We start from the raw sequence: 27,819 nt of genomic DNA, 5'->3' as shown, positions 1-27,819 counted from the left end.
AGTTCCCAGTTTCTCACCATTTACAAAATACTCCGATTTATCTTTCTTAGGTCCAAAGTGGATGACCTCACATTAGGGCCTCGATATTAACCATCCCACGATGGGTAGGAGAGGTTCGTGGGGGAAGTTAAAGACTTAAATACGGGGAACACATCCCCAACACGGCGCGCACACGCCCGCCCCTTTTTTTACGGGGGCGGATATCGGGGCGTGGACAGGCGAGACACTTAAGTAATATATTTAAATTAAGCTCCCACAATGGAATTGGGAGCCCGATTTAAAATTTACTGCTGCTGCGTGGGTTTCCCAGGGGTTGGAAAAACCCGGCAGTGAACGGGAGACGGAAGCAACTGGCTCCACAAGGTAAGTGCCTTTTTCAGCACTCCTTCTGAGCCAGGGGGAGCAGGAGTGCTCTCCCCAGCCTCTCAAGGAAGCCTCGGCCTGCCGATCGCGGCCTCTCTCTCTTCCCCCGCCTATCGTGGCCTATCTCTTCCCCCCTCCCAATCAGCAACCAACCCGCCCAGCCCATTTGCAGACCTCCCCCCCCCCCCCCCCCCGATTGAGGGGAACCATCCCTAAGGGTCCCTGGCTGCGGCCTCCTGCAGTTAGTATTCCCACCCAGCTGTCAATTTGGCCGGCTGCTGGGCAGGAAATGGAACAAAAAAATGGTAACTAGGTCCTGCGGTTACGTTCGGCAGGACCTCCGCGTCACGGGTTCTTCGACCGTTTTCGGCCTCTCCCGCACCCTCCCCGCAAATATCGGGACGTAGGTGACGAAGGGTGGCTTAGATTGATTCATCCACTGATTTTCCCTATCTCTATATTAAAGCACCATTCTCCCACTCACCTCTTCCCTGAAAGAAATAAATCAAGAGTTCAACATATAATAAATCTGGAATATGAACCTATATAAAACACTCCACGATGCAGCACATGCTACTCTGTGGAGTTATACCACCAGACTGCCCTCCCTATATTTAAAGAATAGATAAGTAGAATACAAATGAGACTTTCTACTTCCTGGCTATGCATTTAATTATAAAATTCTTGACTTTCGTGCTACTGCTCTTGGCATAATATAAATTGGCTACATACCTTAGCACTGCATCTGAAGAGCAGTTTGACTGTTTCCAGCACGTTCCTGACTTGTTCTAGATTTGTCAGCTTCTTCCAGAGGACTGTTTTTAGTTCATCCCAGCAGTGAGTGCCTAGTGACAGATCAAATTCATTTTTTTTTGTAATTTATTGTCATACCTTATTTACAAAATTGTAAACTTTAAAGCATTATTTTTGATCAGATTCTAAATTACTTTATAAAATGAAGGGATATATTTCCCTCCGTTAACTATTATTAAAATCATTGGCATGAGTATAAAGTAGGGAAAATATCCTCCTATGTTTTTTCCTGTAACTTTTTAAAGCTTCTGATGACTTGAAACGTATTCTAAGTAGTTGATCCTTCAGTAATCAAGAGACAACCACTTAAAGCATTATTTTCTATTACTTGAGTCAGGCAATTTTTCGATTTTAAAATACTTCCAACTTCTCACTGCCACAAAGGGAACACTTAAAGCTCAAACAATTTAAATACTCTCCAATTCACCTACATGACAAATATATTAAGTTTTCTGCAACTCTGGTAGGTGAAAATAAAACTTTTAAGGCAAAATGTATTTTTAAGTTATTCTAAAACACCGCAATCTAGTGATTCTTAATATAATTTAAGCTGCTGACAAATTGTACATTAGCCCTGCCATTGCAAGAACATTTTCTGGAATTAAGAGCAAGCAGTGATTTTATATTAAATACATATTAAGGAATGCTTCCCCAGGCAGGGAGTTCCCATGTCCTCAGCCGATCATGCACTGGATTGACGGCAGGTGGCTGGTACACCAAATGAGACCAAACATACTGGCAGCTCAATTGGTGGAAGTGGGTGGGTCACCATGTTTGGGTCACGGCCTGGACTCTCAAAACAGCAGGTAGTTTTTTTCTTCATATCAGCCTCTGTAAAAAGGAGGACAAGGTGCAGTGTTGACTGCTTTCCGGGGTGGGGGCTAATAACGTCCTGCAGCCCGGCACACTTCCACTTAAGATATAGCTTCTCGGGGCAGGTGGACGTCCCCGACGCACCTTTAGTGGCGCAGGCACCCACCCAAGGCATTCGATCGCAAGAAATTCTCTTAATTCAACAATTTACTGAAAACAGGAAAACATATGTGAGGTCAAATCTTGCTATAGAATATTAGCATTCAAATTCATTAACATCTTCATATGAAATTCATCTGGTTACTATTTTAACATTATTTTAAAATGTTTTTATGCTAATATTGCACAGCATGATTTCACCCAATGGTACCACAGTAAAAAAAGTGCATTCTGCAAACTCTTGCCAGCTGGGGGCAGCATTGAGACTGCACCAATTAATCTCATTTGGGACTATTACAGTCATCACATCAACACCTTAACCTTATATAATACTTCGCAAGACATGGAGAATGGACACTGAGGAAAAGGAGAGCCAGCACAAGACACAGTTAAAGAGGTAGGTTTTGAGGAGATTTTGAAAATGGGGAGAGGTGTAGCAAGATGGATGAGTTTAGGAAGAGAATTCTAGAATGCAGATGATGATGGCTAATGGTAAGGAGAGTATTGGTGAAGTCAAGCCAGAGGGTGGCAAAGATGTAAATGAGGGCTTCAGCAACCTTGGGGATAAGGTAGGAATACAGGTGGAATATATTTCAAAAGGTAGAAATCGTCCCTCTTGCTGATTGACTGGGTGTGGACTTTGAAGCTCAGCTCAAGGTCAAGCAAAAGCTCTAAAGTTGTGCACTGTTGAGTTCAGCCTGAGCGAGCAGCTTGGAAGGGGGATAGAATCAGGTGCTAAGGTCCAAAATTTCTAGTAGAAACTGAACAGGATGGCTTTGATAAGCTGGAAGAAATTTTGCCAACGTGCAGTACAACAGCTCAGCAATAATCATGAAGGCAAGGGTAGTGGCAAGAGATAAGGCTGGGTATCAGCAGCACACAAAAGGAAGCTGACCCTGTGCTACACATTAGTGGAATGACTTTTATCCCATTAGTTTGGAATTGATTGAGTCCCAAAGGTGAAGGATTAGAATTCTAACCCATTGCTGTTTCCCGATTCATCTATCATCACAATTTAATCATTTTACCAGAATTTGAACCTCTGACTTTAGGGACTACATACAAGCTGCTCCAAAATGGCTATTTGAGAAAATCATGTATTCAATATATCTATAACTTCCCAGGACGGTAACACTGCTTCTTAAGTCCTCAGCGGTACAGGTTCTATACCTGCGTAAATGAACTTCAAGACCTCTGAGTAGCAGGCACAGAGCAGTGAGTCTAAAATGATGACCCTTACTGGCTGGCTGTTATGAAGTAAAGCTTGGCTGGAGTTCAACGCAATGTCCTTTTGGTCTATTACAAACAGATTGCGAGCAATCTTCCGAGGTAATTCACCAGGTTCACTGGCACTCTCCACACCAAACAGTAACATGAAGACAGGGCTTGCTGTGCACAGCACAACTCTGTGAGCTCTGGCCACGTCTTGTCCATCCTTCGAAGAAAACACCACATCTGTACATGGAGAGCTGTAGAATAGGTTCAGCAAGTCACGATGGTACCGGGACTCTTCAATCTTTAAACAGGGTAGTTTGACTAGAAGGAAAAGACAACAGTGAGCCAATAACCTACTTGTGTACAAAACCAAAATTATGCATGTAACAGAAACCTGGTAAGATTTTCTGTTCATTGATTAAATGATAAGTGAAACACCTAGTAGATATATCATTTTAAGCCCCAGTATCACTACGTATGTTCCTTTTATATAAAAAAACCCCAGCTTGATGACTTGCCACCATTGCATGTTAAAATCTCCACCCAATAAATTGTGTACAGTAATTTTATTTAAGTCTTCATTAGAGTTTTGAAAAAGAAAGATGGACTTTCATTTTAATTTGCAAGTCAGATTTCTTAGGGTAGAAATTTGGACTTAAAATGGGCGCAACAAGGGCCAATTTTGGGGACCAACATCCCATGCTAAAAGATGCCTGAAAGACGTCGGACCCGATAATGGATCAGGTCATTTTTCAGACATCCCTGGCAGCCTTTTAAAACAGGCGTTAGGCTCCTTACATATGTAAATGAAGGGGTTAATGCCTGTTTTAGGCCCCCTCCAGGAAATTGGACATTGCAGAGCTGAGCAGGTGCTGAGCCTGTTCCACTCCAGATACTTCAGCCGCTGCTGAGGCCTAAGCTCTTTTAACCTCCCCTATAATGAGGGCAAAATTCCTTGTGTCAATAATTTGAGCAAAAAAGTTGGCATGACCACAAATTAGGATTTCTCATTCTGTGCTCTAATTGATATTTTTTCCTAAAATTATTGACAGGAGAAACTCCACCCCAATATGGCTTAGTCCCAACCTTAGGAAACCACCTCCTACTGGACCACCTGCCACACCAGCCATCCTTTTGGTTTTACTGAGCAATACTGCATTAAAACAATGGAATTTTATGCAAACACGTTAACCAGTGTGTTTACAAAATACATTGTTAAATCCCTAAGTGCCAAATAATGGGCAGCTTTGTGCTCTGGACCTAAACCCAGTAAGAACTAATTTGAGACTGGCTTACGTATTTCATTCGGGCCCTTACAGCCAGTTGAAAAAGGAAAGTTTTATCCTATCGGTATGGACTGGATTTACAGCCAACTTCCAGAAATAGGTAGTGTTCTAATCCACTGTGCCACCTATTCCCATGGCTGACTCTTATTCTGAGGTGACTTCATTAATTTTTAATTATGGAATACTATTAGTGACAGAATCTTTGATGATATAAAAATGACAAGTTTTCTTGGAGTATATGACAATTAACAGAATTTTTCCATTTTCCACATTCCCATCACATAAGCTGAATTTGTACAAGCACTCTCCTTCCCTGCTCTTACCCGGCTCTCGCAGTCTAGGCGGCGGGATTATCTGGGGTCTGGTACTCCTTTTATTTTTCTTCTGCGAGGACTTCTGCTTTAAACATTGGATGATAAAGTATTCCAACTGCAAAATTGTGCACAGAATAAGCACAAGAATCAGAATCACAACAATCCAGACAACTGGAGAATGAAGTTCACACATAAGTGAAAAAAAATTGTAAGTGATACAGGTACAGTTTTCATAGACAGTGGGAGAACTGAATATGTTGCATAACTGTTGAGTTTATCCTGTTGTTTCCCAGCACCAAAAAACAAGAGCACTTCGCTATTGCTCTTCACATTTGGCAATTTTAGATAGGATTCAGAATTCAGCACTTCACTGTCCTTTCATGCAAAGTCATTGGGAAAAGTCTTCCCATGCCATACCATTATTTAAAGCTTAATATAGTACTTTCCTCAGAATTAATGAATTTTCTGCACTTTTAAGAGCTCATCTCTCTTCTGGGAAATGATTTCAACATCAAAGCAGTCATCCCTGGATGGAGTAGGAAATGTGTCTGTGACCATAACGAGTCAAAAACTTGTTTTACACACCGTCGATTTTCTTTTCCAATTAAGTCTTGGAAAAGAAGATCGGGCTGCCGATTCATTATGGCCCATTTTGTAACAGGATGATCCTTTCAAAAGTTCAATGTCCCATGTCTGTATTAGCTGAAACTCTTCAGGTATAGTGAAGTTACAACATTATATTCCAGAAGCAGGAACACTGGCAACTAACCACTGGTGTAGACATCAGTGTTTGTTGGAGAATCATTTAAGTATGTGAAATATTACTCTTAAAATAAGCCTGAAAAGCATCAAATGGATCTGGCTGAGAATGGGATTAACCTATTAATGTTAATTGACTGTATTGTCAGCCCAGTAACAGCTCATGCAAAAAACAGGATTAGTTAGATACTTTTACTAAAATTATTGAAAATAGCTGAAAGTCAGACCAACTTGATTTTCATGAGTAAGAAACCATGCAGTTTGCACCTGTACTTCTACAGGAGGGTGGTTTTGAGCCCAAAATAGGGTCATCCTCCTTTGGTGTACCTCTTACAGCAGGATGCCTTCAGCATCAAAGGGAGTACTGTTGCTGACATGTTTAATTATGCCACATTTCTATCCCCATCACAACTTCCCCTTTAATGGCAAGCAGCAGCCGTTTGTTTTTTTAATTCATTCTTGGGATATGGGTGGCACAGACCAGGTCTGCATTTATTGCCCATCCCTAGTTGCCCCGAGAAGGTGGTGGTCTTCTTGAACCGTTAACAGTGCATGTGGTGAAGGTGCTCCCACAATGCTATTGGGTAGGGAGTTCCAGGACTTTGACCCAGAGACAATGAAAGAACGGCGACATATGCCCAAGTCGGGATGATGTGTGACTTGAAGCTGGTGGTGTCGTATGCATTTGCTGCCCTTGACTTTCTCGGTGGTGGTGGTCATGGGTTTGGTTGGTGCTGTCAAAGATGTCTTGTAGAGTTGCTGCAGTGCATCCTGTAGATAGGATGCACCACTACCACAGTATGCCGGTGGTAGAGAAGGTAGACATTTAGGCGAGTGGATGAAGTGCCGAACAAGCGGGCTGCTTTGTCTTGGATGGTGTTGAACTTCTTGAGTGTTGTTGGAGCTGCACTCATCCAGGCAAGTGGAGAGTATTCAATCACACTCCTGACCTGTGCCTTGTATATGAGGGGATTTGGGGAGTCAGGAAGTGAGCCACTCACTGCAGAATACCCAGCCGCTACCTGCTCTAATAGCCACGGCATGTATGTGGCTGACCCAGTTAATTTCTGGTCAGTGATAAGTCCCAGGCTGTTGATGGTGGGGGACCCAGTGATGGTAATGCCATTGAATGTCAAGGGGACGTGGTTAGGCTCTCTCTTGTTGGAGATGATGATGTGGAGATGCCGGTGATGGACTAGGGTTGACAATTGTAAACAATTTTACAACACCAAGTTATAGTCCAACGATTTTATTTGAAATCTACAAGCTTTCGGAGGCTTCCTCCTTCCTCAGGTAAATGTCATTTACCTGAGGAAGGAGGAAGCCTCCGAAAGCTTGTAGATTTCAAATAAAATCGTTGGACTATAACTTGGTGTTGTAAAATTGTTTACAATTGTTGGAGATGGTCATTGTTTGGCACTTGTTACTGACCACTGATCAGCCAGAGGCTGGATGATGACCAGGTCTTGCTGCTTGCAGGCATGGACTACTTAATTATCTGAGGACTTGCAAATGGAGCTGAACATTATGCAATCATTAGCAAACAGCCCCACTTCTGATCTTATGATGGAGGAAAGGTCATTGGTGAAGCAGCTGAAGATAGTTGGGGCAGCAATATTCTCAGGCTGAGATGATTGGCCTCTGACGACCACAACCATCTTCCTTTTTGCTAGCTTTGTGACTCCAGCCACTGGACAGTTCCCCCTGCCCCCACCCCGATCCTCAATGACTTCAATTTTACTAGGGCTCATTGGTACCATACGTGGTCAAATGCTACCGTGATCAAGGTAGTCACTCTCATCTCACCTCTGCAATTCAGCTCTAGGTCCATGTTTGAACCAAGGCTGTAATGATGTCTGGAGCTGAGTGTCCTAGTGGAACCTAAACTGAGCATTGGTGAGCAGGTTATTGGTGAGTAAGTGCTGCTTGCTAGCACAGTTGTTGACGAGTGGGAGTAGGCTGAAGGGATGATAATTGGCCAGGTTGGATGTGTCCTCCTTTTTGTGGCCAGGATATAACTGGGCAATTTTCCACATTGTCAGGTAGATGCCAGTGTTGCAGCTGTACTGCAACAGCTTAGCTAGAGGTGCAGCTAGTTCTGGAACTCAGATCTTCAGTACTACAGCAACTTCTTCTCTATGTAAAATAGCTCCTTTTGCCTAAGATAGATCAATATTTTTAAGGGCAAACTGCAAAGTATTTATCTCTATGACATTTATCAAACTAGTGATAAAGGTCAATATTGTCATTAAGTAAAGTGCATGTTGATAAAGACTAATGCTTGTAGATGTGCTGAAGTGTTAAAAAAGACCAACAATTGCAACATTAGAATTTGGAATATTATCACCCTTCAATTTGAGATAACCAAAACAACAAGGGAAAAAATGACAGAGCAATGCCTGATGGGGCTGTTGACTTCATCAGATTCAGAAAGAACCTCGGACATTTTAAAACTGCATTGATTCTTCTGGTGACCTGCTACAGTGTACCCCATTGTGATACAGTTTCAGTTTATTGTGTATTATGTAATTTTGACGATATACTTCAGCTATATATACTTTACATAGAGAAGAAGTTGTTATAATGGGCTGTAGCTAGCCATTAATCGGGACGTTGTGATAGGAATAGAAACATGGGGTAATTGATCACAATGGCGAACTGAAGACACGTGGGGTAATTGATCACAATGGCGAACTGAAGACACGTGGGGTAATTGATCATAATGGCAAACTGGAGACACGTGGGGTAATTGATCACAATGGCGAACTGGAGACACGTGGGGCAATTGATCACAATGGCGAACTGAAGACACGTGGGGTAATTGATCACAATGGCGAACTGGAGACACGTGGGGTAATTGATCACAATGGCGAACTGAAGACACGTGGGGTAATTGATCACAATGGCGAACTGGAGACACGTGGGGTAATTGATCACAATGGCGAACTGAAGACACGTGGGGTAATTGATCACAATGGCGAACTGAAGACACGTGGGGTAATTGATCACAATGGCGAACTGGAGACACGTGGGGTAATTGATCACAATGGCGAACTGGAGACACGTGGGGTAATTGATCACAATGGCGAACTGAAGACACGTGGGGTAATTGATCACAATGGCGAACTGGAGACACGTGGGGTAATTGATCACAATGGCGAACTGGAGACACGTGGGGTAATTGATCACAATGGCAAACTGAAGACACGTGGGGTAATTGATCACAATGGCGAACTGAAGACACGTGGGGTAATTGATCACAATGGCGAACTGGAGACACGTGGGGTAATTGATCACAATGGCGAACTGAAGACACGTGGGGTAATTGATCACAATGGCGAACTGGAGACACGTGGGGTAATTGATCACAATGGCGAACTGAAGACACGTGGGGTAATTGATCACAATGGCGAACTGAAGACACGTGGGGTAATTGATCACAATGGCGAACTGAAGACACGTGGGGTAATTGATCACAATGGCGAACTGGAGACACGTGGGGTAATTGATCACAATGGCGAACTGGAGACACGTGGGCAACACTGCTCCTATTGATGCTGAAGAATGTGCGCCAAAGGAGGGTGGCCCTGCGTTGGGCCGAAGACTATCCTCCTGTAAAAGTACTGCAAGGGAGGTTGTCGATGGATCTATACAATCATCCAAGTCCCTCGCACCTGGCTGGAAATGAAGAAGTTTGCTGGTATCAGAGGGAAGGCAAAGGTCAGCATACTTTGCATTAATTCTTGTGGGGCCTATCAAGCAGTTACAAACCTAAAATGGGAACTCACGCACCCCCATTCAAACATTGCCTGCTTTTCATGGAGAAAGGGGTGTCATCTATTTGATACAAAAGTGCACTGTCCGGTAGGTGGCTTAGACAGATCAATAGCATGAACAGTTTGTGCTATGGTAATGTTCATTTCTACAGGAAAAGTTGTTCTTGTTCCAGATGCTGTTCATAGCTCATCCTGCAGCAGATGGTACAACAGCAAAACAATCTGGTTTCCTATGTCATGTCTCAGTACATGTGGAGGGGTCCATAAATGTGGTCTGAGTAGTGACAGGTATGACAGAATGCCTCAGGTAAACGGCTTAGGCATACACTAAGTACATAGTCAATAAAGGAGAGGATGACAAAAGGGAATATGAGGAAGTTAGGAAGGAAGTCAAAAAGACAATTAGGAAAGCAAAGAGGAACTTCGAAATTAAATTATCGAAGAATATAAAAAGGAATAGTAAAGTATTCTACAGACACATAAATAACAAAAGAAAAATCAGGATAGGGATAGGGCCACTAAGGAATACATAAGATAAACTCACAGGTAAAGACAGTGAAATGTAAGAAATATTGAATAGTTGCTTTGCCTCCGTATTTAACAAGGTGAGTATGACATTAGAAGAAGAGATCAAAAAAGATATAAAGACATTTAAGATAGAAAGGGGGGAGATAATTGATAAACTAATCAAACTTAGAGAGGATAAGACCAGCTACATACATACATACATACCAGAGGACTGGCAGACAGATAATGTTATTCCCAAATTTAAGAAGGGGATAGAACAAGTCCAGTTAGCCTAATGTCAGTGGTAGGAAAGATAATGGAAACTTTAATCAAAGATGTAAAAGAAAAACATCTAGAAACTGAAAATATAATAAAGAGCAGTCAGCACAGATTTCAAAAGGGAAGGTCATACTTGACCAACCTTGTTGAATCCTTTGAAGAAGTAACAGAAAGGGTGGACAAGAGTAATGCAGTAGATGTAATGTATTTGGATTTTCAAAAGGCCTTTGATAAGGTACCATACAGTAGACTCCTGACTAAGGTCAGAGCATGTGGAGTCAAAGGATAGGTAGCAGAATGGATAGCAAGCTGGCTACAAAACAGAAAGAGAGTAGGGGTTAAGGGTAGCCACTCAGACTGGCAAAAGGCGGGAAGTGGTGTTCCACAGGGATCCGTGCTGGGAACACTGTTCACAATTTACATTAATGATTTGGATTTGGGAATCAGAAGTACAATTTCAAAATTTGGGAACGACACGAAATTGGGGGGTGTAGTTAATACAAATGTGACAAAATACAGGAAGACATTAATAAACTTGCAGAATGGGCATGTAATTGGCAAATGAATTTCAATATAGATAAGTGTGAGGTGGTGCATTTTGGAAGAATAAGGGGGCCACTTACTGCTTGAATAATAAGAGTCTAAATGAGGTAGAGGAGCAAAGGGATGTAGGGGAACAGATACACAAATCACTAAAAGGAGCGATGCAGGTTAATAAGGCCATAAAAAAAGCAAACCAGGCACTGGGGTTCATTTCTAGAGGGATAGAATTGAACAGCAGTTAAGTTATATTAAACTTGTATAGAACCTTAGTTAAACCACACTTGGGAGTATTGTACACAGTTCTGGTCTCTATATTATAAAAAGGTGCAAAAAAAATTCTTAAGGATGATAGGATATACTTATCAGGAAAGGCTGAACAGGTTGGGGCTCTTTTCTCTAGAGAAGAGACAGCTGAGGTGTGACCTGATAGAGATCTTTAAAAGGTAATGAAAGGGTTTGATAGGGTAGCCATAGAGAAAATGTTCCCACTTGAGGGGGTGTCCAAAAGTACAGGCCATAAATATAAGATAGTTACTAATAAATCCTGTAGGGAATTCAGGAGAAACCTCTCCTAAAGAGTGGTTAGAATGTGGAACTCACTACCACAAGGAATAGTTGAGGCAAATTGCATAGATGCATTTAAGGGGAAGCTAGATAAGCACATGAGAGAGAAAGGAATAAAAGGATACACTGACAGGGTTAGCTGAAGAGGGTTGGGTGGAGACTCATGTATAGCATAAACACCAGCAGAGACAAGTTGGGCCGAATGGCATGTTTCTGTGCTGTAGATTCTATGTAACTATGTAATTCATAAAGTTTTGTTATATTAAAGAGTGACAAATCACAAACACAGTGTACTAAGGTAATGTAATGATGCTGAGTGTTCAGCATCTTTCAATTGCTTTAAATCACTTGCAAAAGCAGGATCCTTTTATGTCTGAGATTTGTATGACAATGTAGGTTTGAAAAACAGTTAGTGAGCAAACTGTAGAAAAAAATCTTATTGAAGGTTTTCCCTCATGAGCTACAAAGATACATTGATTAAAGAAACAAAGGAAGCATTTACAACTTCAAGTCAATAAGTTATTTTATTTGTTCTTGGTGGATGTGGGCGACACCGACAAGGCAGGATTTATTGCCCATCCCTAGATGTCCTGAGGGTATTAAGATTCAACCACGTGGTGTGGGATTGGAAACATGTGCAGGGCAGACCGGATAGGAGTGGTAGGTCCCTCCCTGAAGGACATTAGAGAATTAACCTCTTAATTAAACTTCCATTTCACATGTACTGAGAGGAAGAGATTTAAAGATTCACACTATTTCTTACCAATGGAGAATTCCAGAAAGCACAAGAGCTGATGGTGCCCTTGAGGTGCTGGTTTATGTAGTGAGGCAAAGGAGAGCATCTCTCCAAAGAATGGCCAAAATGGCTGTCAGGAGATAGCTGAAATGGTCATTGCTTTCTGTAATACCTAGTGGACCTAGCTACAAATGTGGAAAAAGATGGCAGATCTAAGGAAAACTGCCAAGATAATGCTATCCAGCAGACTGCTTTCACAAGTATCTGGCTCAAATATGCATGTGGTAAAGTGTGTCCTCAGAGTAAGATACTCTTGTACTGCTCATTCCTCCAAAACTTTTATAGAAATTTACAGCCCTTTGAATGGTCAACATTCATGGCCATAGAGCAGCATGGCACACTTACAAGCTGCAACTTACATTTGAAACTTTTATCACATGGGAATCTTAATGATGCTTTGCATGCCCCAGTTGCATGCTGTGTGATCAGTTACAGGTTGGGGTATGGGATGGCCACGTGTATACAGAGTGATCCCCCTGCACTGTGAAATGCAGCAGTGTGGTGAGATTGGGCAGCTGTGTTAAGGTGCTATTGCTATTCAACAGCAACAACTTTGCATTTCTATAGCACCTTTAACGTAGTAAAACGTTTCAGCAGGCAAGATGATGAAAATGCTGTCCCTGCCGAACAATGCATCAGCCAAATCATTGTGGGAAGCAAATTGGGTGATACTGCAGCTGATCTTTATGCTAGGAGACGTAATGAACACAGAAAGGTTGAGGGAGGATGTGATCTTGACTGCCACTGATGGTGCCAACTCTACTGTGAAGGTTGGCACATGTCTCAGTGCACATCTCTGCAACGGTCACCCTGCTGACCTGAAGCCAGAAAAAAAAAAATCCCTTTGGTTATTGTCAAGTATCTGACAGTGGTCTGCAGGTGCACTTGTTGAATTATGGAGGGTGCAGGCAATCTGGCTCTGATATTCCTGGCATTCCTCCCTTGATCATCTTTGTCCTTCTCATACTTTATTTGTATGGCATGTCCTCTTTCATTCGCTTTGTATATTTAGGTGAACTTGATCATATTTCATATCTTCCCTGTTGTTATGCTAATATATCTGAATTGCAACAAATAATTCACTATAATCTAGTTTTAACAATCTACTGCTGAGAGGAGCTATCAGATTTAAAATTGCAGTAATCAAATTGGGGGATGTGACCAAATTAGAAAAAATCCAAGTCAGATCATTTATATTCTGATGACAGGCACAGCAGGATATTCTGATTGTTCTGCAGCTGCAGACCTTTGTTAACAGTATTGAAAGAAAATATTTGACATTTCCGTACATTTCTGCTGATTTCAACAGCTGCGGGTAGTTTACACACAAAATTTTTTTACATTAAGTTTTTATAGTTTGTACGTCATTTCACTGTCAATTAAGTAATTATGATTCCCTCGTGCTGGGTCGGTAGGATTATGAACCATTTATGTTCCTGACATATCTGAGGAGGCTCCCTTGACTCTCTTCATGAAAGGTTTTATTTTTCCAAGCTTGCATTTAGATTCACAACATCAGATTTTTATATTTTGTAGGGGGGAGGGGGTAGGGGGTAGGGGATGCAGAAGGTCTTCTGACTGAATGAGATTTCTAAAAATAAATGGCAGGGGGGGGGGGGGTCAGGGGGAGTTCATTGCATATTTACTGCACCTACTAAAACTGTTCCAAACCCCAAGAAACTGGGTTGTGCTTGTACACACCAGTTCAGACATATTTATGACCTCAGTAGCACTTTAATTTAGAACAGGAAATATGAGTTTCAGATGGGGGCAGCATTTTCTGCTCTTGGTATGCCAATCTAGCAGCAAACTGAGGTGGGTGGGCTCAGGGATGGGCCTGTGGCCCATTCTCTGGGTTTCTATCCACTTTTGTATGCAATTGATTTTCCACCAGAAGCGTATGCAACACAAGTATTTAAATGAAGACATTTTCTGTCATTTCACCTTCATTTTCACCTGACGTAAAGAACGTCTGTATAAAACAGATGTATCCCCTTGCTAAGGTGCAAGGGTCAAGTTGGAAGTGCCCTTAATGTGTCACAATATGTACATGTTAAAAATACTGGCAAATTGCTGTATCTCAATTATTTCTTTCAGATCTTTTTGGGTATTTTCTGCCTGCTAAACATCAATATTAGGGGTCTTCAGTTGACTGACTTCCAAATTCACAGACCCTTACCCATTCCACCCTGGGCACTATAACATTGCCTTTGGAATATCCCAGTCTGTCTTAGGGAGCAGGAGAAAGAGCAGAGGGAATGCAAGTGGGTCAGGTGGCACAGGAGGAGTCTCACAACAACCCACCCGGGTGTATCCAGACACCGGAATTTACAGACACCGCTGTTCCTACCTGCATCTCACTCAGGAACTGTACATGAAGAGGCTTCTTTTCACAAGGGAAGCCAGCATATGCACTGCACTGGAACATTTATGCCACAGATAAATTCCAGCTACTTCGTGGGATATTTCTAAAATTTTAATGCAGCTTCCACAGATACATCAGACAGGTCACTGCTGCTTTGTTTGCTCGAGTAAGCCAGTTCAACAGTTTCCTTAAGGAGGTCTGGCATCAGCATGAGATGGCCATGCAATTTTATCAAGTGGTTGGCCATAGATGGCACCCACATAGTCATTCATGCTTCCCTCATCAGTCTGATCACTTAAATCAACAGGAAAGGCTACCACTCCATCAAAGCCCAGCTTGTCATGCATCATGCATGCCAATAGTCGTTTTCTTACCATCCTCCACAATTCCTTTATATTAAAAGGCAGTCACCACACTTCCAAGTTGAAAAGCAATTTACCCCACTTGGTGCTGCACATGCTAGCCATGGGCTCCATCAGTTGGCTAGACTGGTGCTGCACATTCCAGGAGTGTCTTGAGGAGTGTACATATTACAGAGAGGGAGGTGCTGGAAGTCTTAACGCGCATCAAGGTAGATAAATCTCCGGGACCTGATGAAATGTATCCCAGGACGTTATGGGAGGTTAGGGAGGAAATTGCGGGTCCCCTAGCAGAGATATTTGAATCATCCACCGCTACAGGTGAGGTGCCTGAAGATTGGAGGGTAGCAAATGTTGTGCCTTTGTTTAAGAAGGGCGGCAGGGAAAAGCCTGGGAACTACAGACCGGTGAGCCTGACATCTGTAGTGGGTAAGTTGTTAGAGGGTTTTCTGAGGGACAGGATCTACAGGCATTTGGAGAGGCAGGGACTGATTAGGAACAGTCAGCATGGTTTTGTGAGAGGAAAATCATGTCTCACGAATTTGATTACGTTTTTTGAAGGGGTAACCAAGAAGATAGATGAGGGCTGTGCAGTAGACGTGGTCTACATGGACTTCAGCAAAGCCTTTGACAAGGTACCGCATGGTAGGTTGTTGCATAAGGTTAAATCTCATGGGATCCAAGGTGAGGTAGCCAATTGGATACAAAATTGGCTTGACGACAGAAGACAGAGGGTGGTTGTAGAGGGTTGTTTTTCAAACTGGATGCCGGTGTCCAGCGGTGTGCCTCAGGGATCGGTGCTGGGTCCACTGTTATTTGTTATTTATATTAATGATTTGGATGAGAATTTAGGAGGCATGGTTAGTAAGTTTGCAGATGACACCAAGATTGGTGGCATTGTGGACAGTGAAGAAGGTTATCTAGGATTGCAACGGGATCTTGATAAATTGGGCCAGTGGGCCGATGAATGGCAGATGGAGTTTAATTTAGAGAAATGCGAGGTGATGCATTTTGTGAGATCGAATCGGGCCAGGACCTACTCCGTTAATGGTAGGGCGTTGGGGAGAGTTATAGAACAAAGAGATCTAGGAGTACAGGTTCATAGCTCCTTGAAAGTGGAGTCACAGGTGGATAGGGTGGTGAAGAAGGCATTCAGCATGCTTGGTTTCATTGGTCAGAACATTGAATACAGGAGTTGGGATGTCTTGTTGAAGTTGTACAGGGCATTGGTGAGGCCACACTTGGAGTACTGTGTACAGTTCTGGTCACCCTATTATAGAAAGGATATATTACTTAAGATAAAAAATCACGGGATTGGGGGTAATATTCTGGCATGGGTGGAGGATTGGTTATCAAACAGGAAGCAGAGAGTTGGGATAAATGGTTCATTTTCGGACTGGCAACCAGTAACCAGTGGTGTTCCACAGGGGTCGGTGCTGGGTCCCCAACTCTTTACAATCTATATTAACGATTTGGAGGAGGGGACCGAGTGCAACATATCAAAATTTGCAGATGATACAAAGATGGGAGGGAAAGTAGAGAGTGAGGAGGACATAAAAAACCTGCAAGGGGATATAGACAGGCTGGGTGAGTGGGCGGAGATTTGGCAGATGCAATATAATATTGGAAAATGTGAGGTTATGCACTTTGGCAGGAAAAATCAGAGAGCAAGTTATTTTCTTAATGGCGAGAGACTGGAAAGTACTGCAGTACAAAGGGATCTGGGGGTCCTAGTGCAAGAAAATCAAAAAGTTGGTATGCAGGTGCAGCAGGTGATCAAGAAAGCCAACGGAATGTTGGCTTTTATTGCTAGGGGGATAGAATATAAAAACAGGGAGGTATTGCTGCAGTTATATAAGGTATTGGTGAGACCGCACCTGGAATACTGCATACAGTTTTGGTCTCCATACTTAAGAAAAGACATACTTGCTCTCGAGGCAGTACAAAGAAGGTTCACTCGGTTAATCCCGGGGATGAGGGGGCGCACATATGAGGAGAGGTTGAGTAGATTGGGACTCTACTCATTGGAGTTCAGAAGAATGAGAGGCGATCTTATTGAAACATATAAGATTGTGAGGGGTCTTGATCGGGTGGATGCAGTAAGGATGTTCCCAAAGATGGGTGAAACTAGAACTAGGGGGCATAATCTTAGAATAAGGGGCTGCTCTTTCAAAACTGAGATGAGGAGAAACTTCTTCACTCAGAGGGTGGTAGGTCTGTGGAATATGCTGCCCCAGGAAGCTGTGGAAGCTACATCATTAGATAAATTTAAAACAGAAATAGACAGTTTCCTCGAAGTAAAGGGAATTAGGGGTTATGGGGAGCGGGCAGGAAATTGGACATGAAGCTGAGTTCGGATCGGTCAATGCCCTGTGGGTGGCGGAGAGGGCCCAGGGGCTATGTGGCCGGGTCCTGCTCCGACTTCTTGTGTTCTTTAGATTTGTGGTTGGGATCAGATCAGCCATGATCTTATTAAATGGCGGAGCAGGCTCGAGGGGCCGATTGGCCTACTCCTGCTCCAATTTCTTATGTTCTTATGTTCTTATGTTCTTATGATATTATTAAACTAGAAAGAGTGCAGAAAAGATTTACTAGGATGCTACCGGGACTTGATGGTTTGACTTACAGGGAGAGGTTAGACAGACTGGGACTTTTTTCCCTGGAGAGTAGGAGGTTAAGGGGTGATCTTATAGAAGTCTATAAAATAATGAGGGGCATAGATAAGGTAGATAGTCAAAATCTTTTCCCAAAGGTAGGGGAGTCTATAACGAGGGGGCATAGATTTAAGGTGAGAGGGGAGAGATACAAAAGGGTCCAGAGGGGCAATTTTTTCACTCAAAGGGTGGTGAGTGTCTGGAACGAGCTGCCAGAGGCAGTAGTAGAGGCGGGTACAATTTTGTCTTTTAAAAAGCATTTGGACAGTTACTTGGGTAAGATGGGTATAGAGGGATATGGGCCAAGTGCAGGAAATTGGGACTAGCTTAGTGGTATAAACTGGGCGACATGGACATGTTGGGCCGAAGGGCCTGTTTCCATGTTGTAACTTCTATGATTCTATGAGACTTTCCCTAGTGCATGCACATAGATGTGATGTTCTGCAATGATCTTTCCTTTAAAAGCAGGACCCATGAGATCAAGGTCCATTGTTTCATCAGCCAATGCTGACATCTCTTGACCCTTCACGCAAACATCAGAGACCTCATTTTTCACCTCCTACTGCCAACTCATGCTCGGTGCGTGACCCTGTGCGATCTCTTCACGCTCGTTATCTAAAATCCCGAGCAATTGTTTCTGGACTGGTGGTTGGCAGTGAGGTGTCACAGGTAATGGGTGATGCAATGCTTGAAGCAAAGGGGCCATTGTAAGGTCATTAAAAACTTCCTTAGGCATTGCACAGACGTACGGGGGTGGAGAGGGGAGTAATGGAGGTGGCATTTACCACCAGTACCACATCCTTTCACTGGGCTCCAGCCACTACTCGATGTCCTCCTGCCCCACACCTCAAACAGGCTGTCCCTCTGCTGCCTCATCGTCTGCAGGAAAACCTCAAGCTCATCTTCTGTGAAATTGGCTGCCTGCCATCCAGAAGGGGCCCCTTCCCCACTTTGCTGCATTTCTGCCAGCATTACGACAAAGTGGAAAATCCCAGCCAGGAAGTCACTTAAGTTTAGCGAAAATACCACAAAATGTTTTTAAACTGCTAATGTGGCAAATTAATGCATACAGAGAACACATGCTACATCAATTCAATTTCTGAAGAGAAGGAATCAAGGTTCATGAAAGCTTAATGAAATATTTTGAAATGATAGAGGTAAGTAATTACTGTTCAGACACACAAATGTATTTTTAGGTTTCTCTTAAACATTTATTTTTCAAAGGAGTCTAAACAGATATGAAGTTATCCAGGGACAGCACCACTGGAAACCCAATGAAAATGTTGCATTTTGTGCTCACCAATCCTCCAGATTGTCCCAATCTCCTGGTAATTTGATTAAATTACTGAGGTGACTGTTTTTTCAGAAACACATCAATATTTTCTGATTAAATCCAATTAGTGCAAGGGGAAGTTACATACAATTTCATTAAATGCTTTTAAGGCTATTTTTTCATTTCCTTTACCTCTGCTTGATCTCCTCACATCGCACACCATCCTGAACAAGTATGCAAGCAAGTGATCGACTGCCAGCTTTCTGTCAGCGCCACTCAATAAGTAGCAGTTAGAAAGTATGCAAGAGAGTCAAGGGTAATTCTGCTTTGTCCCCCAATCTGTGGGGAAGTGCCAAACTTCTGTTTTGCTTCTCCTCACAACTAGCCAGGAGTCTTAGGCATGAAGATGCATCTTAAATCTCCACTGCACAGCATGTTGGAGCACAAGTGCACTGTTCTATATATTAAGATATTGAAGTGACAAGTTAATATGAATTGACTGGCAAACAAAGCTACTCGTTTCTAGTGTCTAAATGGGTTCCAAAAATTGATTTGTAATTTTTGCTCTATTTTGATCCTCTAATTATATTTTTAAAATGCTAAACTACAAGTAGCTGCTCTGTCATTATCTGAAAAGAGAAAAGGCATGTTAACATTTTAGGTGCAACCCTTAGGTAAATGTTTGAGGGAATAAAGCTTTAACAATCTTTTCTCGTATCAGTTGTTGAAAGGCCTATTGGAAAATTTTCATTTTTTCTTTTTATCTCTAATGTTAAATATCAACACTCCAGGATCACTGAATTATTTGTAAGGTCAAAACAACTTGAACTTAATTACAGCCATAACCTTTTACACAGTCAATAATTTCTATCGGGGATGAAAATCCAGAGTCCTTCCGATGCATTCCTGTTGTAACTCCAATGGAAGTTCGCCAGGGAAGACTAGAAATTAGGTCAGGAGATGGATACACTGGGAGTTCTTGCGTCACTGGCATCACAGGGATCCGGTGAATTATCAGCAGCTGTATGCCTGGTGAGGCCAATCATACATGGCCTCTGAATGGTGAACGGGCCATACTTATGCATCCAGGCAGAAGATTGTAGCCTGGACCTCCAAAGATCTCAGGCAAGTGGCATTTTTTTTTACATTTCTAAAGCAGCATCCTTACAAAGGGTGGCAAAATACATGGCTTGTGCCCTGGATGCACACGTAATGTGTTAAACAAGGGACCCCTCCAACTCTGCAAACTTTGGGGGGGGGTTAATGGTGGAGGTTCCATGTGAATGATCCCAATAGATTTCAGCCCCACTATCTTTTTCAATAGCAAATACAATGCAGCTAAAGGCTAAAGAGCACATTAACAACCTTTCCAAAATGATTCTTTCTGTAATCATTTTACCTAGCAGTAGAATATGAAGAAAATAGATAATATCTTAAAATTTCATGTTATGGAAAACCACCCAATGAAAACAACATTACAATTTTGCTCACCACTCCTCCGAAGTATTTCCCCACATAGAAGTCATTGAGACTGTGAAGTTCCAGGTAGGCTGCTCCAATTTCTTTTGACAGTTCAATTCCCTCATAGAAAGGAACACAGCTCCCTTTATCTGATGTACACAGCGGGCAAGAGCAAGGTGGCCCATCCTCTGTTGAAAAGATTTAAATTTCATGAATTACATGTAAAATATGCCTCAAAATACTTTACATAAAGCTCACAAATTAGATGTACATACTATTTGCGAAGTCAAGAGTAATGGTAGATTGAATGGATTTTGGAGTTTTGAATACAGTGGAACCTTTATTATTTGACACGAGAGGATCTTGCCTCACCTCTAGTGGATAGTGGAATTTGAAAGAAAGATTTGCATTTACTGAGCACCTGATCAAAGCACTTCACTACAATGAATTATTTATTTAAACGCGGGGTCTGTGAACAAATACAACAGCCATTTTGCACACTGCAAAATCCTGCTCACAGCAATGAGATGAACAACCAATTAATCTGTTTTTTGCTGATATTAGTTGAGGGACAAACAAAATTTCAAGGTTCCCTCCAAAAGTCCAAATTTGAATCTCTATCAGCAGCCAGGAGGTCCCGATCACTGAGGAGAGAGAGAGGTATTTGCAGGCCGAAGAGGCTTCTGATTTTGCAAGCCGTAATACCAGCACAAGGCCTTGCCAGGATGTGGGACTGCATCAGGGCTGTACCATTTAATTGACCGGGACTAGATAAATACAGTGTACGTGTGGTGCAATGCTCCTGTTTAATGCCTGAGCAAAGGGAGTCCAGGAAAATTGGCTCTATAATCTTCTTACAATCTGACTTGTTCAATATGCAAACTAGATTATCTCACCAAATTTATTCAGGTTTGCATGAAAAAATATGATCCCAGTTTATTTTCAATAGTTCCATTGCAAATCTAAATATTGCAGATTAAATGTTTGACTGTACAGTTGATCAAACTGATTCGAATGTTGATATATCACACAATAGATGTGTGATATTGGACCCATTTTTAAGTGGGTGGAATAAGACCTCATTGTCTACAGAAATGAATCACAGTCTCTTTGGTTTATTTCAGTATTCAGTGTGTGACAAAAATACCATTGGTACAAAAGACATGGGCTGGAGGTATTTCATCAAATGTTTTCTGACACAGCTGGAATGCGAAGGCAACATGCCAGCCATTCATAGCAATTTTGATTTTCCCTTAACACTGCTCTTCAATCCAGACCCGAAGATTGTGAATCAGTGGCACCCAGCACCAAATTACCATCAAATTTATATGAAACATCCAGTAGGATGTTAAGCCATTATTACTTCTGTGGGCAAAATAAGACTCAAACTGCCCACCAAAACGTCACTGTAAAAGCTGTGTCGAAGAAATTCTAATGAAAATATCACCCATGATTTCTGCACAAACTCACTGGAATACCACAATAGAGTAAAATTTGAAGCTGTTGTTGGTTGGAAAGTACGATTAGTTTTGACTTATTTAAGCTGCAGCTTCAGAAGGCCGAAAAAGCCAAGTTTTCCAAACATGGTGGGCATGCACATTTTCATGGTATAATACACAAGCCGAAGAGTCATGTTAACAATGATTGAGAAAATCGGAAATTGAGGTTTCTAGACTCTGATCTTCAGCTCTGCTCTTCTGGGCCCTACAGAAATCCTCATCATTTTTGTCCCCCAGTAGCAGGCTGATTTTCCTTCTCAGCAGATCGACAAGCCGCAGTGGGGGGTACCCGTTTAATGCCTGTAGCTTGCTAGGAAGCGGTTAATGAAGCCCGAGCCAAAAAGTGGTTAGGGCCATCCACCTGCCTGCTTGGGGAGGCACCGTTAATATGTCCATTCGGGAACCAACCCAAAAGTCTTTCCCCCTTGTCTCTATTTTCTGGCACCCCTGTCCCCGAGTATACTAGTCCCCGGCTCCTATCCCTGATGCTCCCCTTTCGATTTAATTTTTCTGAATGGCCTATTCATTTGCCAATCATAATATCATAGTAGGTACAGCACAGAAGGAGGCCATTCGGACCATCGTGCCTGTGCCAGCTCTTTGAAAGAGCTATCCAATTAGTCCCACTCCCCTGCTCTTTCCCCATAGCCCTGTAAATTTTTTCCCTTCAAATATTTATCTAATTCCCATTGAATGTTACTATTGAATCTGCTCCCACCACTCTTTCAGGCAGTGCTTTCCAGATCATTAAAACTCGCTGCGTAAAATAATGTTTCCTCATGCTGCCTCTCACTCTTTTGCCGATCACCTTAAATCCATGTCCTCTGGTTACCGACCCTTCTGTCACTGGAAACAATTTCCTTACTTACTCTATTAAAACTGTTCATGATTTTTAACACCTCTATCAAATCTCCTCTTAACCGTCTCTGCTGTAAGGAGAACAACCCCAGCTTCACCTGTTTCTCCACATAAGTCCCTCATCCCTGGTACCATTCTAGTAAATCTCTTCGGCACTCTCTCTAAGGCCTTGACATCTTACCTAAAAAGTGCAGTGCCCAGAACTGAACAAATACTGCAGCTGAGGCCTAACCAGTGTTTTATAAAGGTTTAGCATAACTTCCTCGCTTTGTACTCTATGCCTCGATTAATAAAGCCCAGGATCCCATAGGCTTTTTCTTTTTAAAAACAGCCTTCTCAACTTGTTTGGCCACCTTCAAAGATTTGTGTACATAGACCTGCAGGTCTCTCTGTTCCTGCACCCTCTTTAAAATTGTACCATTTCATTTATATTGCCTCTCCTCATTCTTCTATAAAAATGTATCACTTCACACTTCTCTGCCTTAAATTTCATCTGCCATGTGTCTGCCCATTTTTACCAGTCTGTCTATGTCCTCCTGGAGTCTGTTACTATCCTCCACATGGTTTACTACATTTATGAGTTTCATGCCATCTGCAAACTTTGAAATTATACCCTCTATACCCAAGTCCAGGTCATTAATATATATCAAAAAGAGCAGTGGTCCTAATACTGACCCCTGGGGAACACCACTGTATACTTCCCTCCAGTCTGAAAAACAACCGGTCACCACTATTCTCTGTTTTCTGTTCCTTAGACAATTTTGTATCCACGCTACCACAGTCCCTTTAATCACATGGGCTTTAAATTTTGCTAACAAGTCTATTATTTGGTACTTTATCAAATGCCTTTTGAAAGCCCATATACACAACATCAACTGCACTACCCTCATCAACCCTCTCTGTTACTTTATCAAAGAACTCAATCAAGTTAGTCAAACATGATTTTCCTTTAACAAATCCCTGGTGACTTTCATTTATTAACCCATACTTTTCTAAATGCCAATTAATTTTGTCCCGGATTATTGTCTCAAATTTTCCCCACCACCAACGATAGGCTGATTGGCTTCTAATTGCTGGGTTGATCACTCGCCCCTTTTTTGAATAAGGCTGTAACATTTGCAATCCTCCAGTCCTCTGGCACCACCCCGATACCTAAGGAAGATTGGGGCCAGAGCCTCCGCAATTTCCACCCTTACTTCCCTCAGTATCCTAGGATGCGTCCCATCTAGGCCGGGTAACTTTTCTACTTTAGTGTACTGCCAATCTTTTAAGTATCTCCTCTTTATCTATTTTTATCCTATCCAATATCTCTACTACCTCCTCCTTTATTGCTACATTGGCAGCATCCTCTTCTCTAATGAAGATAGAGGCAAAGTATTAATTTAGTACCAGAGCTACGTCCTCTGCCTTCACAGGAAGATCTCCATTTTTGTCCTTAATTGGTTCCCCCCACCCCCCCCTCCTTTGACTACCCTTTTACTATTTATATGTTTATAAAAGACTTTGGGTTCCCTTTTATGTTAGTATGAGAATAGACTAGCAGCTCTCACTTTGCCCTTCTTATTCCCATTTTTTAGATCTCCCCTGTACTTTTTGTATTCAGCTTGGTTCTCTACCGTATTATAAACTGCACATTTGTCATAAGCCTCCTTTACCTGTTTCATTTCAATCTCTATACCTTTAGTCTTCCAAGGAGCTCTAGCTTTGGATGCCCTTCCTTTCCCCTCGTGGGAATGTGTCTACTCTGTATCCAAACCATCTCCTCCTTGAAAGCTTCCCATTGTTCAGTTACTGTTTTGCCTCAATTTTTGATTCCAATCCACCTGGGCACGATCCCTTTTTTTACTCACTGAAATTAGGCCTCCTCTAGTTAAGTATTTTCACATTTGATTGTTCCTTGTCCTTTTCCATAACTATTCTAAACCTAATGATATTATGATCACTGTTTCCCAAATGCTACCCCCCTGAAACATACTCCACTTGTCTCACTTCATTCCCCAGAACTAAATCCAGCACTGCTTCCTTCCTCGTTGGGCTGGAAACACAATGTTCAAGAAAGTTCTCTTCTACACATTTCAGGAATTCCTTCCCCTCTTTGCCCTTTACACTGTTACTGTACCAATCTCATTATCACTACTCTATAGTTTTTGCATCTTCCTGTAATTTGCCTGCAAATTTACTCCTGTATCTCCTGCCCACTATTTGATGGTCTATAGTATACACCCAGCAGCATAATTGCTCCTCTATTGATCCCTATAAACTTTGATTTGTCTGTTAAGCTTTCTTTTGCCTGTGCTTTACTTTTTAAACCTCTAAGATGCCAATTGGAGTACTACCTCTCCCAATTTAAGCTTATTGGGTCACGATGAAACTCTGCCCTATTTTAGCATTAGGATTGCAGGAATCCTCCTGGAGCAAAGCTGTCCCACTGCACCCGATTTACTCACTTATAATAATAGTCACAGCTCTTGCCTGTGACCTTTTTTCTGTTCTTATGCCTGTATTTGTATCTTTAGCGTCTTTGCGTCCCGATGTTTGTTAAAAGCTCGAGAGAGCCCTCCACAGCAGTTGCCATGCTAATGGTTTCACCACTTAACATTTGGAAGGCGACTAATAATTGTTTCAAGCAAATGGATATTAACAATTGCAGAGTCGAGAATTCAGTGCACAAAGTACAGCAGGAACACTAGATCAAATTGGTATAACCAAGTAGTAGCTGCTGGGAACTTCCATTTGCATTAAGTAAATGCAATGTGACATCAGTCTTTTAACAATTCTTTTTGGCTTATTGTTTGCATTTTAAAGTGCCAATTTACTGTAGTATTAGTGGCATTCAATATCTTTTGTTTGAATGTTTTGACAAAAATAATCCTACATATAGCTTTTAAAAGGTCCAGAGAGAATGACTTAGGAGTTCAGATACACAAATCTTTAACAGTAGGAAGAAAAGTTGACAAAGCTATAAGAAAAGCATATGGGGCCCTAAGTTTTATAAATAAAGGCATAGCGTACAAAAACAGGGGTAATATTAAACCTATACAAATCATTGATTAGGCTGCAGCTAGAATATTGTATCAAGTTTTGAGCAGAGGAAGAATGTCAAATCAATGGAGCGGGTACAGCAGAGATTTCCTAAGATGATACCAGGGATGAGAGGCTTCAGTTATTAAGAGAGACGCGAGGATCTTTTCACTAGAACAGAGGTTAAGAGGAGGTCTGATAGAGATGTTCTAAATAATGAAGGGTTTTGAAAAGGTTGGTGTATCGGTAATTAGAGGGCATAAATTTTTAAGATTATCACCCAAAAGAATGAAGGTAGAGGTCAGGAGAATTCGTTTTTACACTGAGGGTTTTTAGAACATATCAGAAACAGTGGTAGAAGCAGAATCCATAATAGCTTTTAAACGGGATGCAGATAAATATTTGAAAAGAAAGACATTTAAAAAGTTTATGTGGAATAGGCCGAAGTGGAATGCTCTTTCAAGAGCTGGCACCAGTGCAATGGGCCAAATGGCATCCTTCATAATGGTCGAGTTCAATGTCATGAAACATCAACTCAGAGAACTGACTGCTATCATGACACTATCCATGTCATGTTAGTCAAATGTACGCACCAACTTCCTCAGTATCAAATTCTGTTGGCTTGCTGCCTCGCTTCCTCTCTGAAAAATATCAGCCTGAAATATGATGTTAACTGCTTAGCACAAACTGAAGAATTCTAATATTACAGTTACTCAATAAATCACATTCAAGTTCAGTGATACAGGATTCATTTATTGCTGTTTATGTATTTTTTCTAAATAGAAATGAGATGAAGAAATGTGTTGCTCTAGCTGGAAATATTTTTGAAAGACTATGAATTACTGTCGATGAAGAGTAATCAAAAAGAGTAGTGTAGGAGGCTAGTATTTAACTGACATTTCTGTATGGGGCTATGAGCTGGACCCTGATACTTCTGGAACACATTGTACCTGATGACACTGTTTCAGCTGGGAGGACATAATAACCAACACTGAATTAATGTGGAACAGGGTGTATTACTACAAGAAGATTCGAATGGGTAGGACATGTTATTCCTAAGCAGCATTTCTTGACACCTAACTGTTTGGGTGTCTTTCTATTCAATAGTCAGCTTTATATCTTGATTGGATGCGGGCAGGCTGAGATGTTTTTGAACCCTACTGTAAGTGGCAACTGCATTTATGTAGGCAAACACTCTTGAATCCTATGAATGGCTGACCACCTAATCGTAGTATCATAGCATCATGTTAGGTACAGCATAGGAGGAGGCTATTTGGCCCATCATGCCTGTGCCAGCACTTTGAAAGAGCTATCCAATCAGTTCCATTCCCCTATTCTTTCTCCATAGCTCTCTAAATTTTCTCCAAGTATTTATCCAATTACCTTTTGAAAGTTACTATTCAATCTGCTTCCACTACATATCAGACAGTGTGATACAGATAGTTGCAAAAAAAGTGGTTCCTCAGGTCGCATCTGGCTCATTTGCCGATCACCTTAAATCGGTGACCCTTCTGCCACAGGAAGCAGTTTCTCCTTATTTATCAATATCGTTCATGATTTTGAATACCTCTCTCAAATCTCCATTCGAAGGAGAACAACCCCAGCTTCTCCAATCTGTCCACACAACTGAAGTTCCTCACCTTGGTACCATTCTAGTAAATCTATTCTGCACCCTCCCTAAGTCCTTGAAAGTCTTCCTAAAAAGTGTGGTGCCCAGAATTGAACATACGAATTAAGAGCAGGAGTAGGCCATTCGGCCCATCGATCCTGCTCTTACATTTGATAAGATCATGGCTGATCTGATTGCGACCTCAACCCTACTTTCTCGTCTACCTACTATAACCTTTGACTCCCTTGTTAATCAGGAATCTATCTAACTCAGCTTTAAAAATATTCAATGACCCTGCCTCCACCACTCCCCAAGGGAGTTTCATGACCCTCAGAGAAAAAAATTCTCATCTCCATCTTAAATGGGAGACCCATATTTTTAAAACTCTGGCACCTAGTTCTAGTCTCTCCCACAAGGGGAATCATCCTCTCAGCATCTACCCCTTCAAGTCCCCTCAGGATCTTATATGTTTCAATAAGTTCACCTCTCATTCTTCTAAACTCCAGTGTATACAGGCCCTTGTCCAACCTTTC

The 27,819-nt window shown here is 41.9% G+C and overlaps 1 protein-coding gene across 2 annotated transcripts in view; it reads right to left on the bottom strand.

Moving 5' to 3' along the window:
* rhobtb3 (Rho related BTB domain containing 3) overlaps positions 1 to 27,819 on the bottom strand; it is a 105,589-nt gene that overhangs the window by 25,842 nt on the left and 51,928 nt on the right. For both annotated transcript variants that reach the window (XR_010962669.1, XM_067982862.1), the window contains exons 4-7: positions 20,330 to 20,487; positions 4,973 to 5,078; positions 3,319 to 3,684; positions 1,096 to 1,208 (exon numbers count right to left, since the gene is read on the bottom strand). Coding sequence is in view for 1 of the 2 variants with exons in the window: in XM_067982862.1 (XP_067838963.1) it covers positions 1,096 to 1,208; positions 3,319 to 3,684; positions 4,973 to 5,078; positions 20,330 to 20,487 (743 nt within the window). In the remaining variant the exon portion in view is untranslated. The remainder of the gene's footprint in view (positions 1 to 1,095; positions 1,209 to 3,318; positions 3,685 to 4,972; positions 5,079 to 20,329; positions 20,488 to 27,819) is intronic.

The sequence above is a fragment of the Heptranchias perlo genome, chromosome 4 (assembly GCF_035084215.1).
Source record: "Heptranchias perlo isolate sHepPer1 chromosome 4, sHepPer1.hap1, whole genome shotgun sequence".
Classification (NCBI taxonomy): domain Eukaryota; kingdom Metazoa; phylum Chordata; class Chondrichthyes; order Hexanchiformes; family Hexanchidae; genus Heptranchias; species Heptranchias perlo.
The sequence above is the reverse complement of the archived record's forward strand: the minus strand, read 5'-3'. Positions and strand labels throughout refer to the sequence as shown.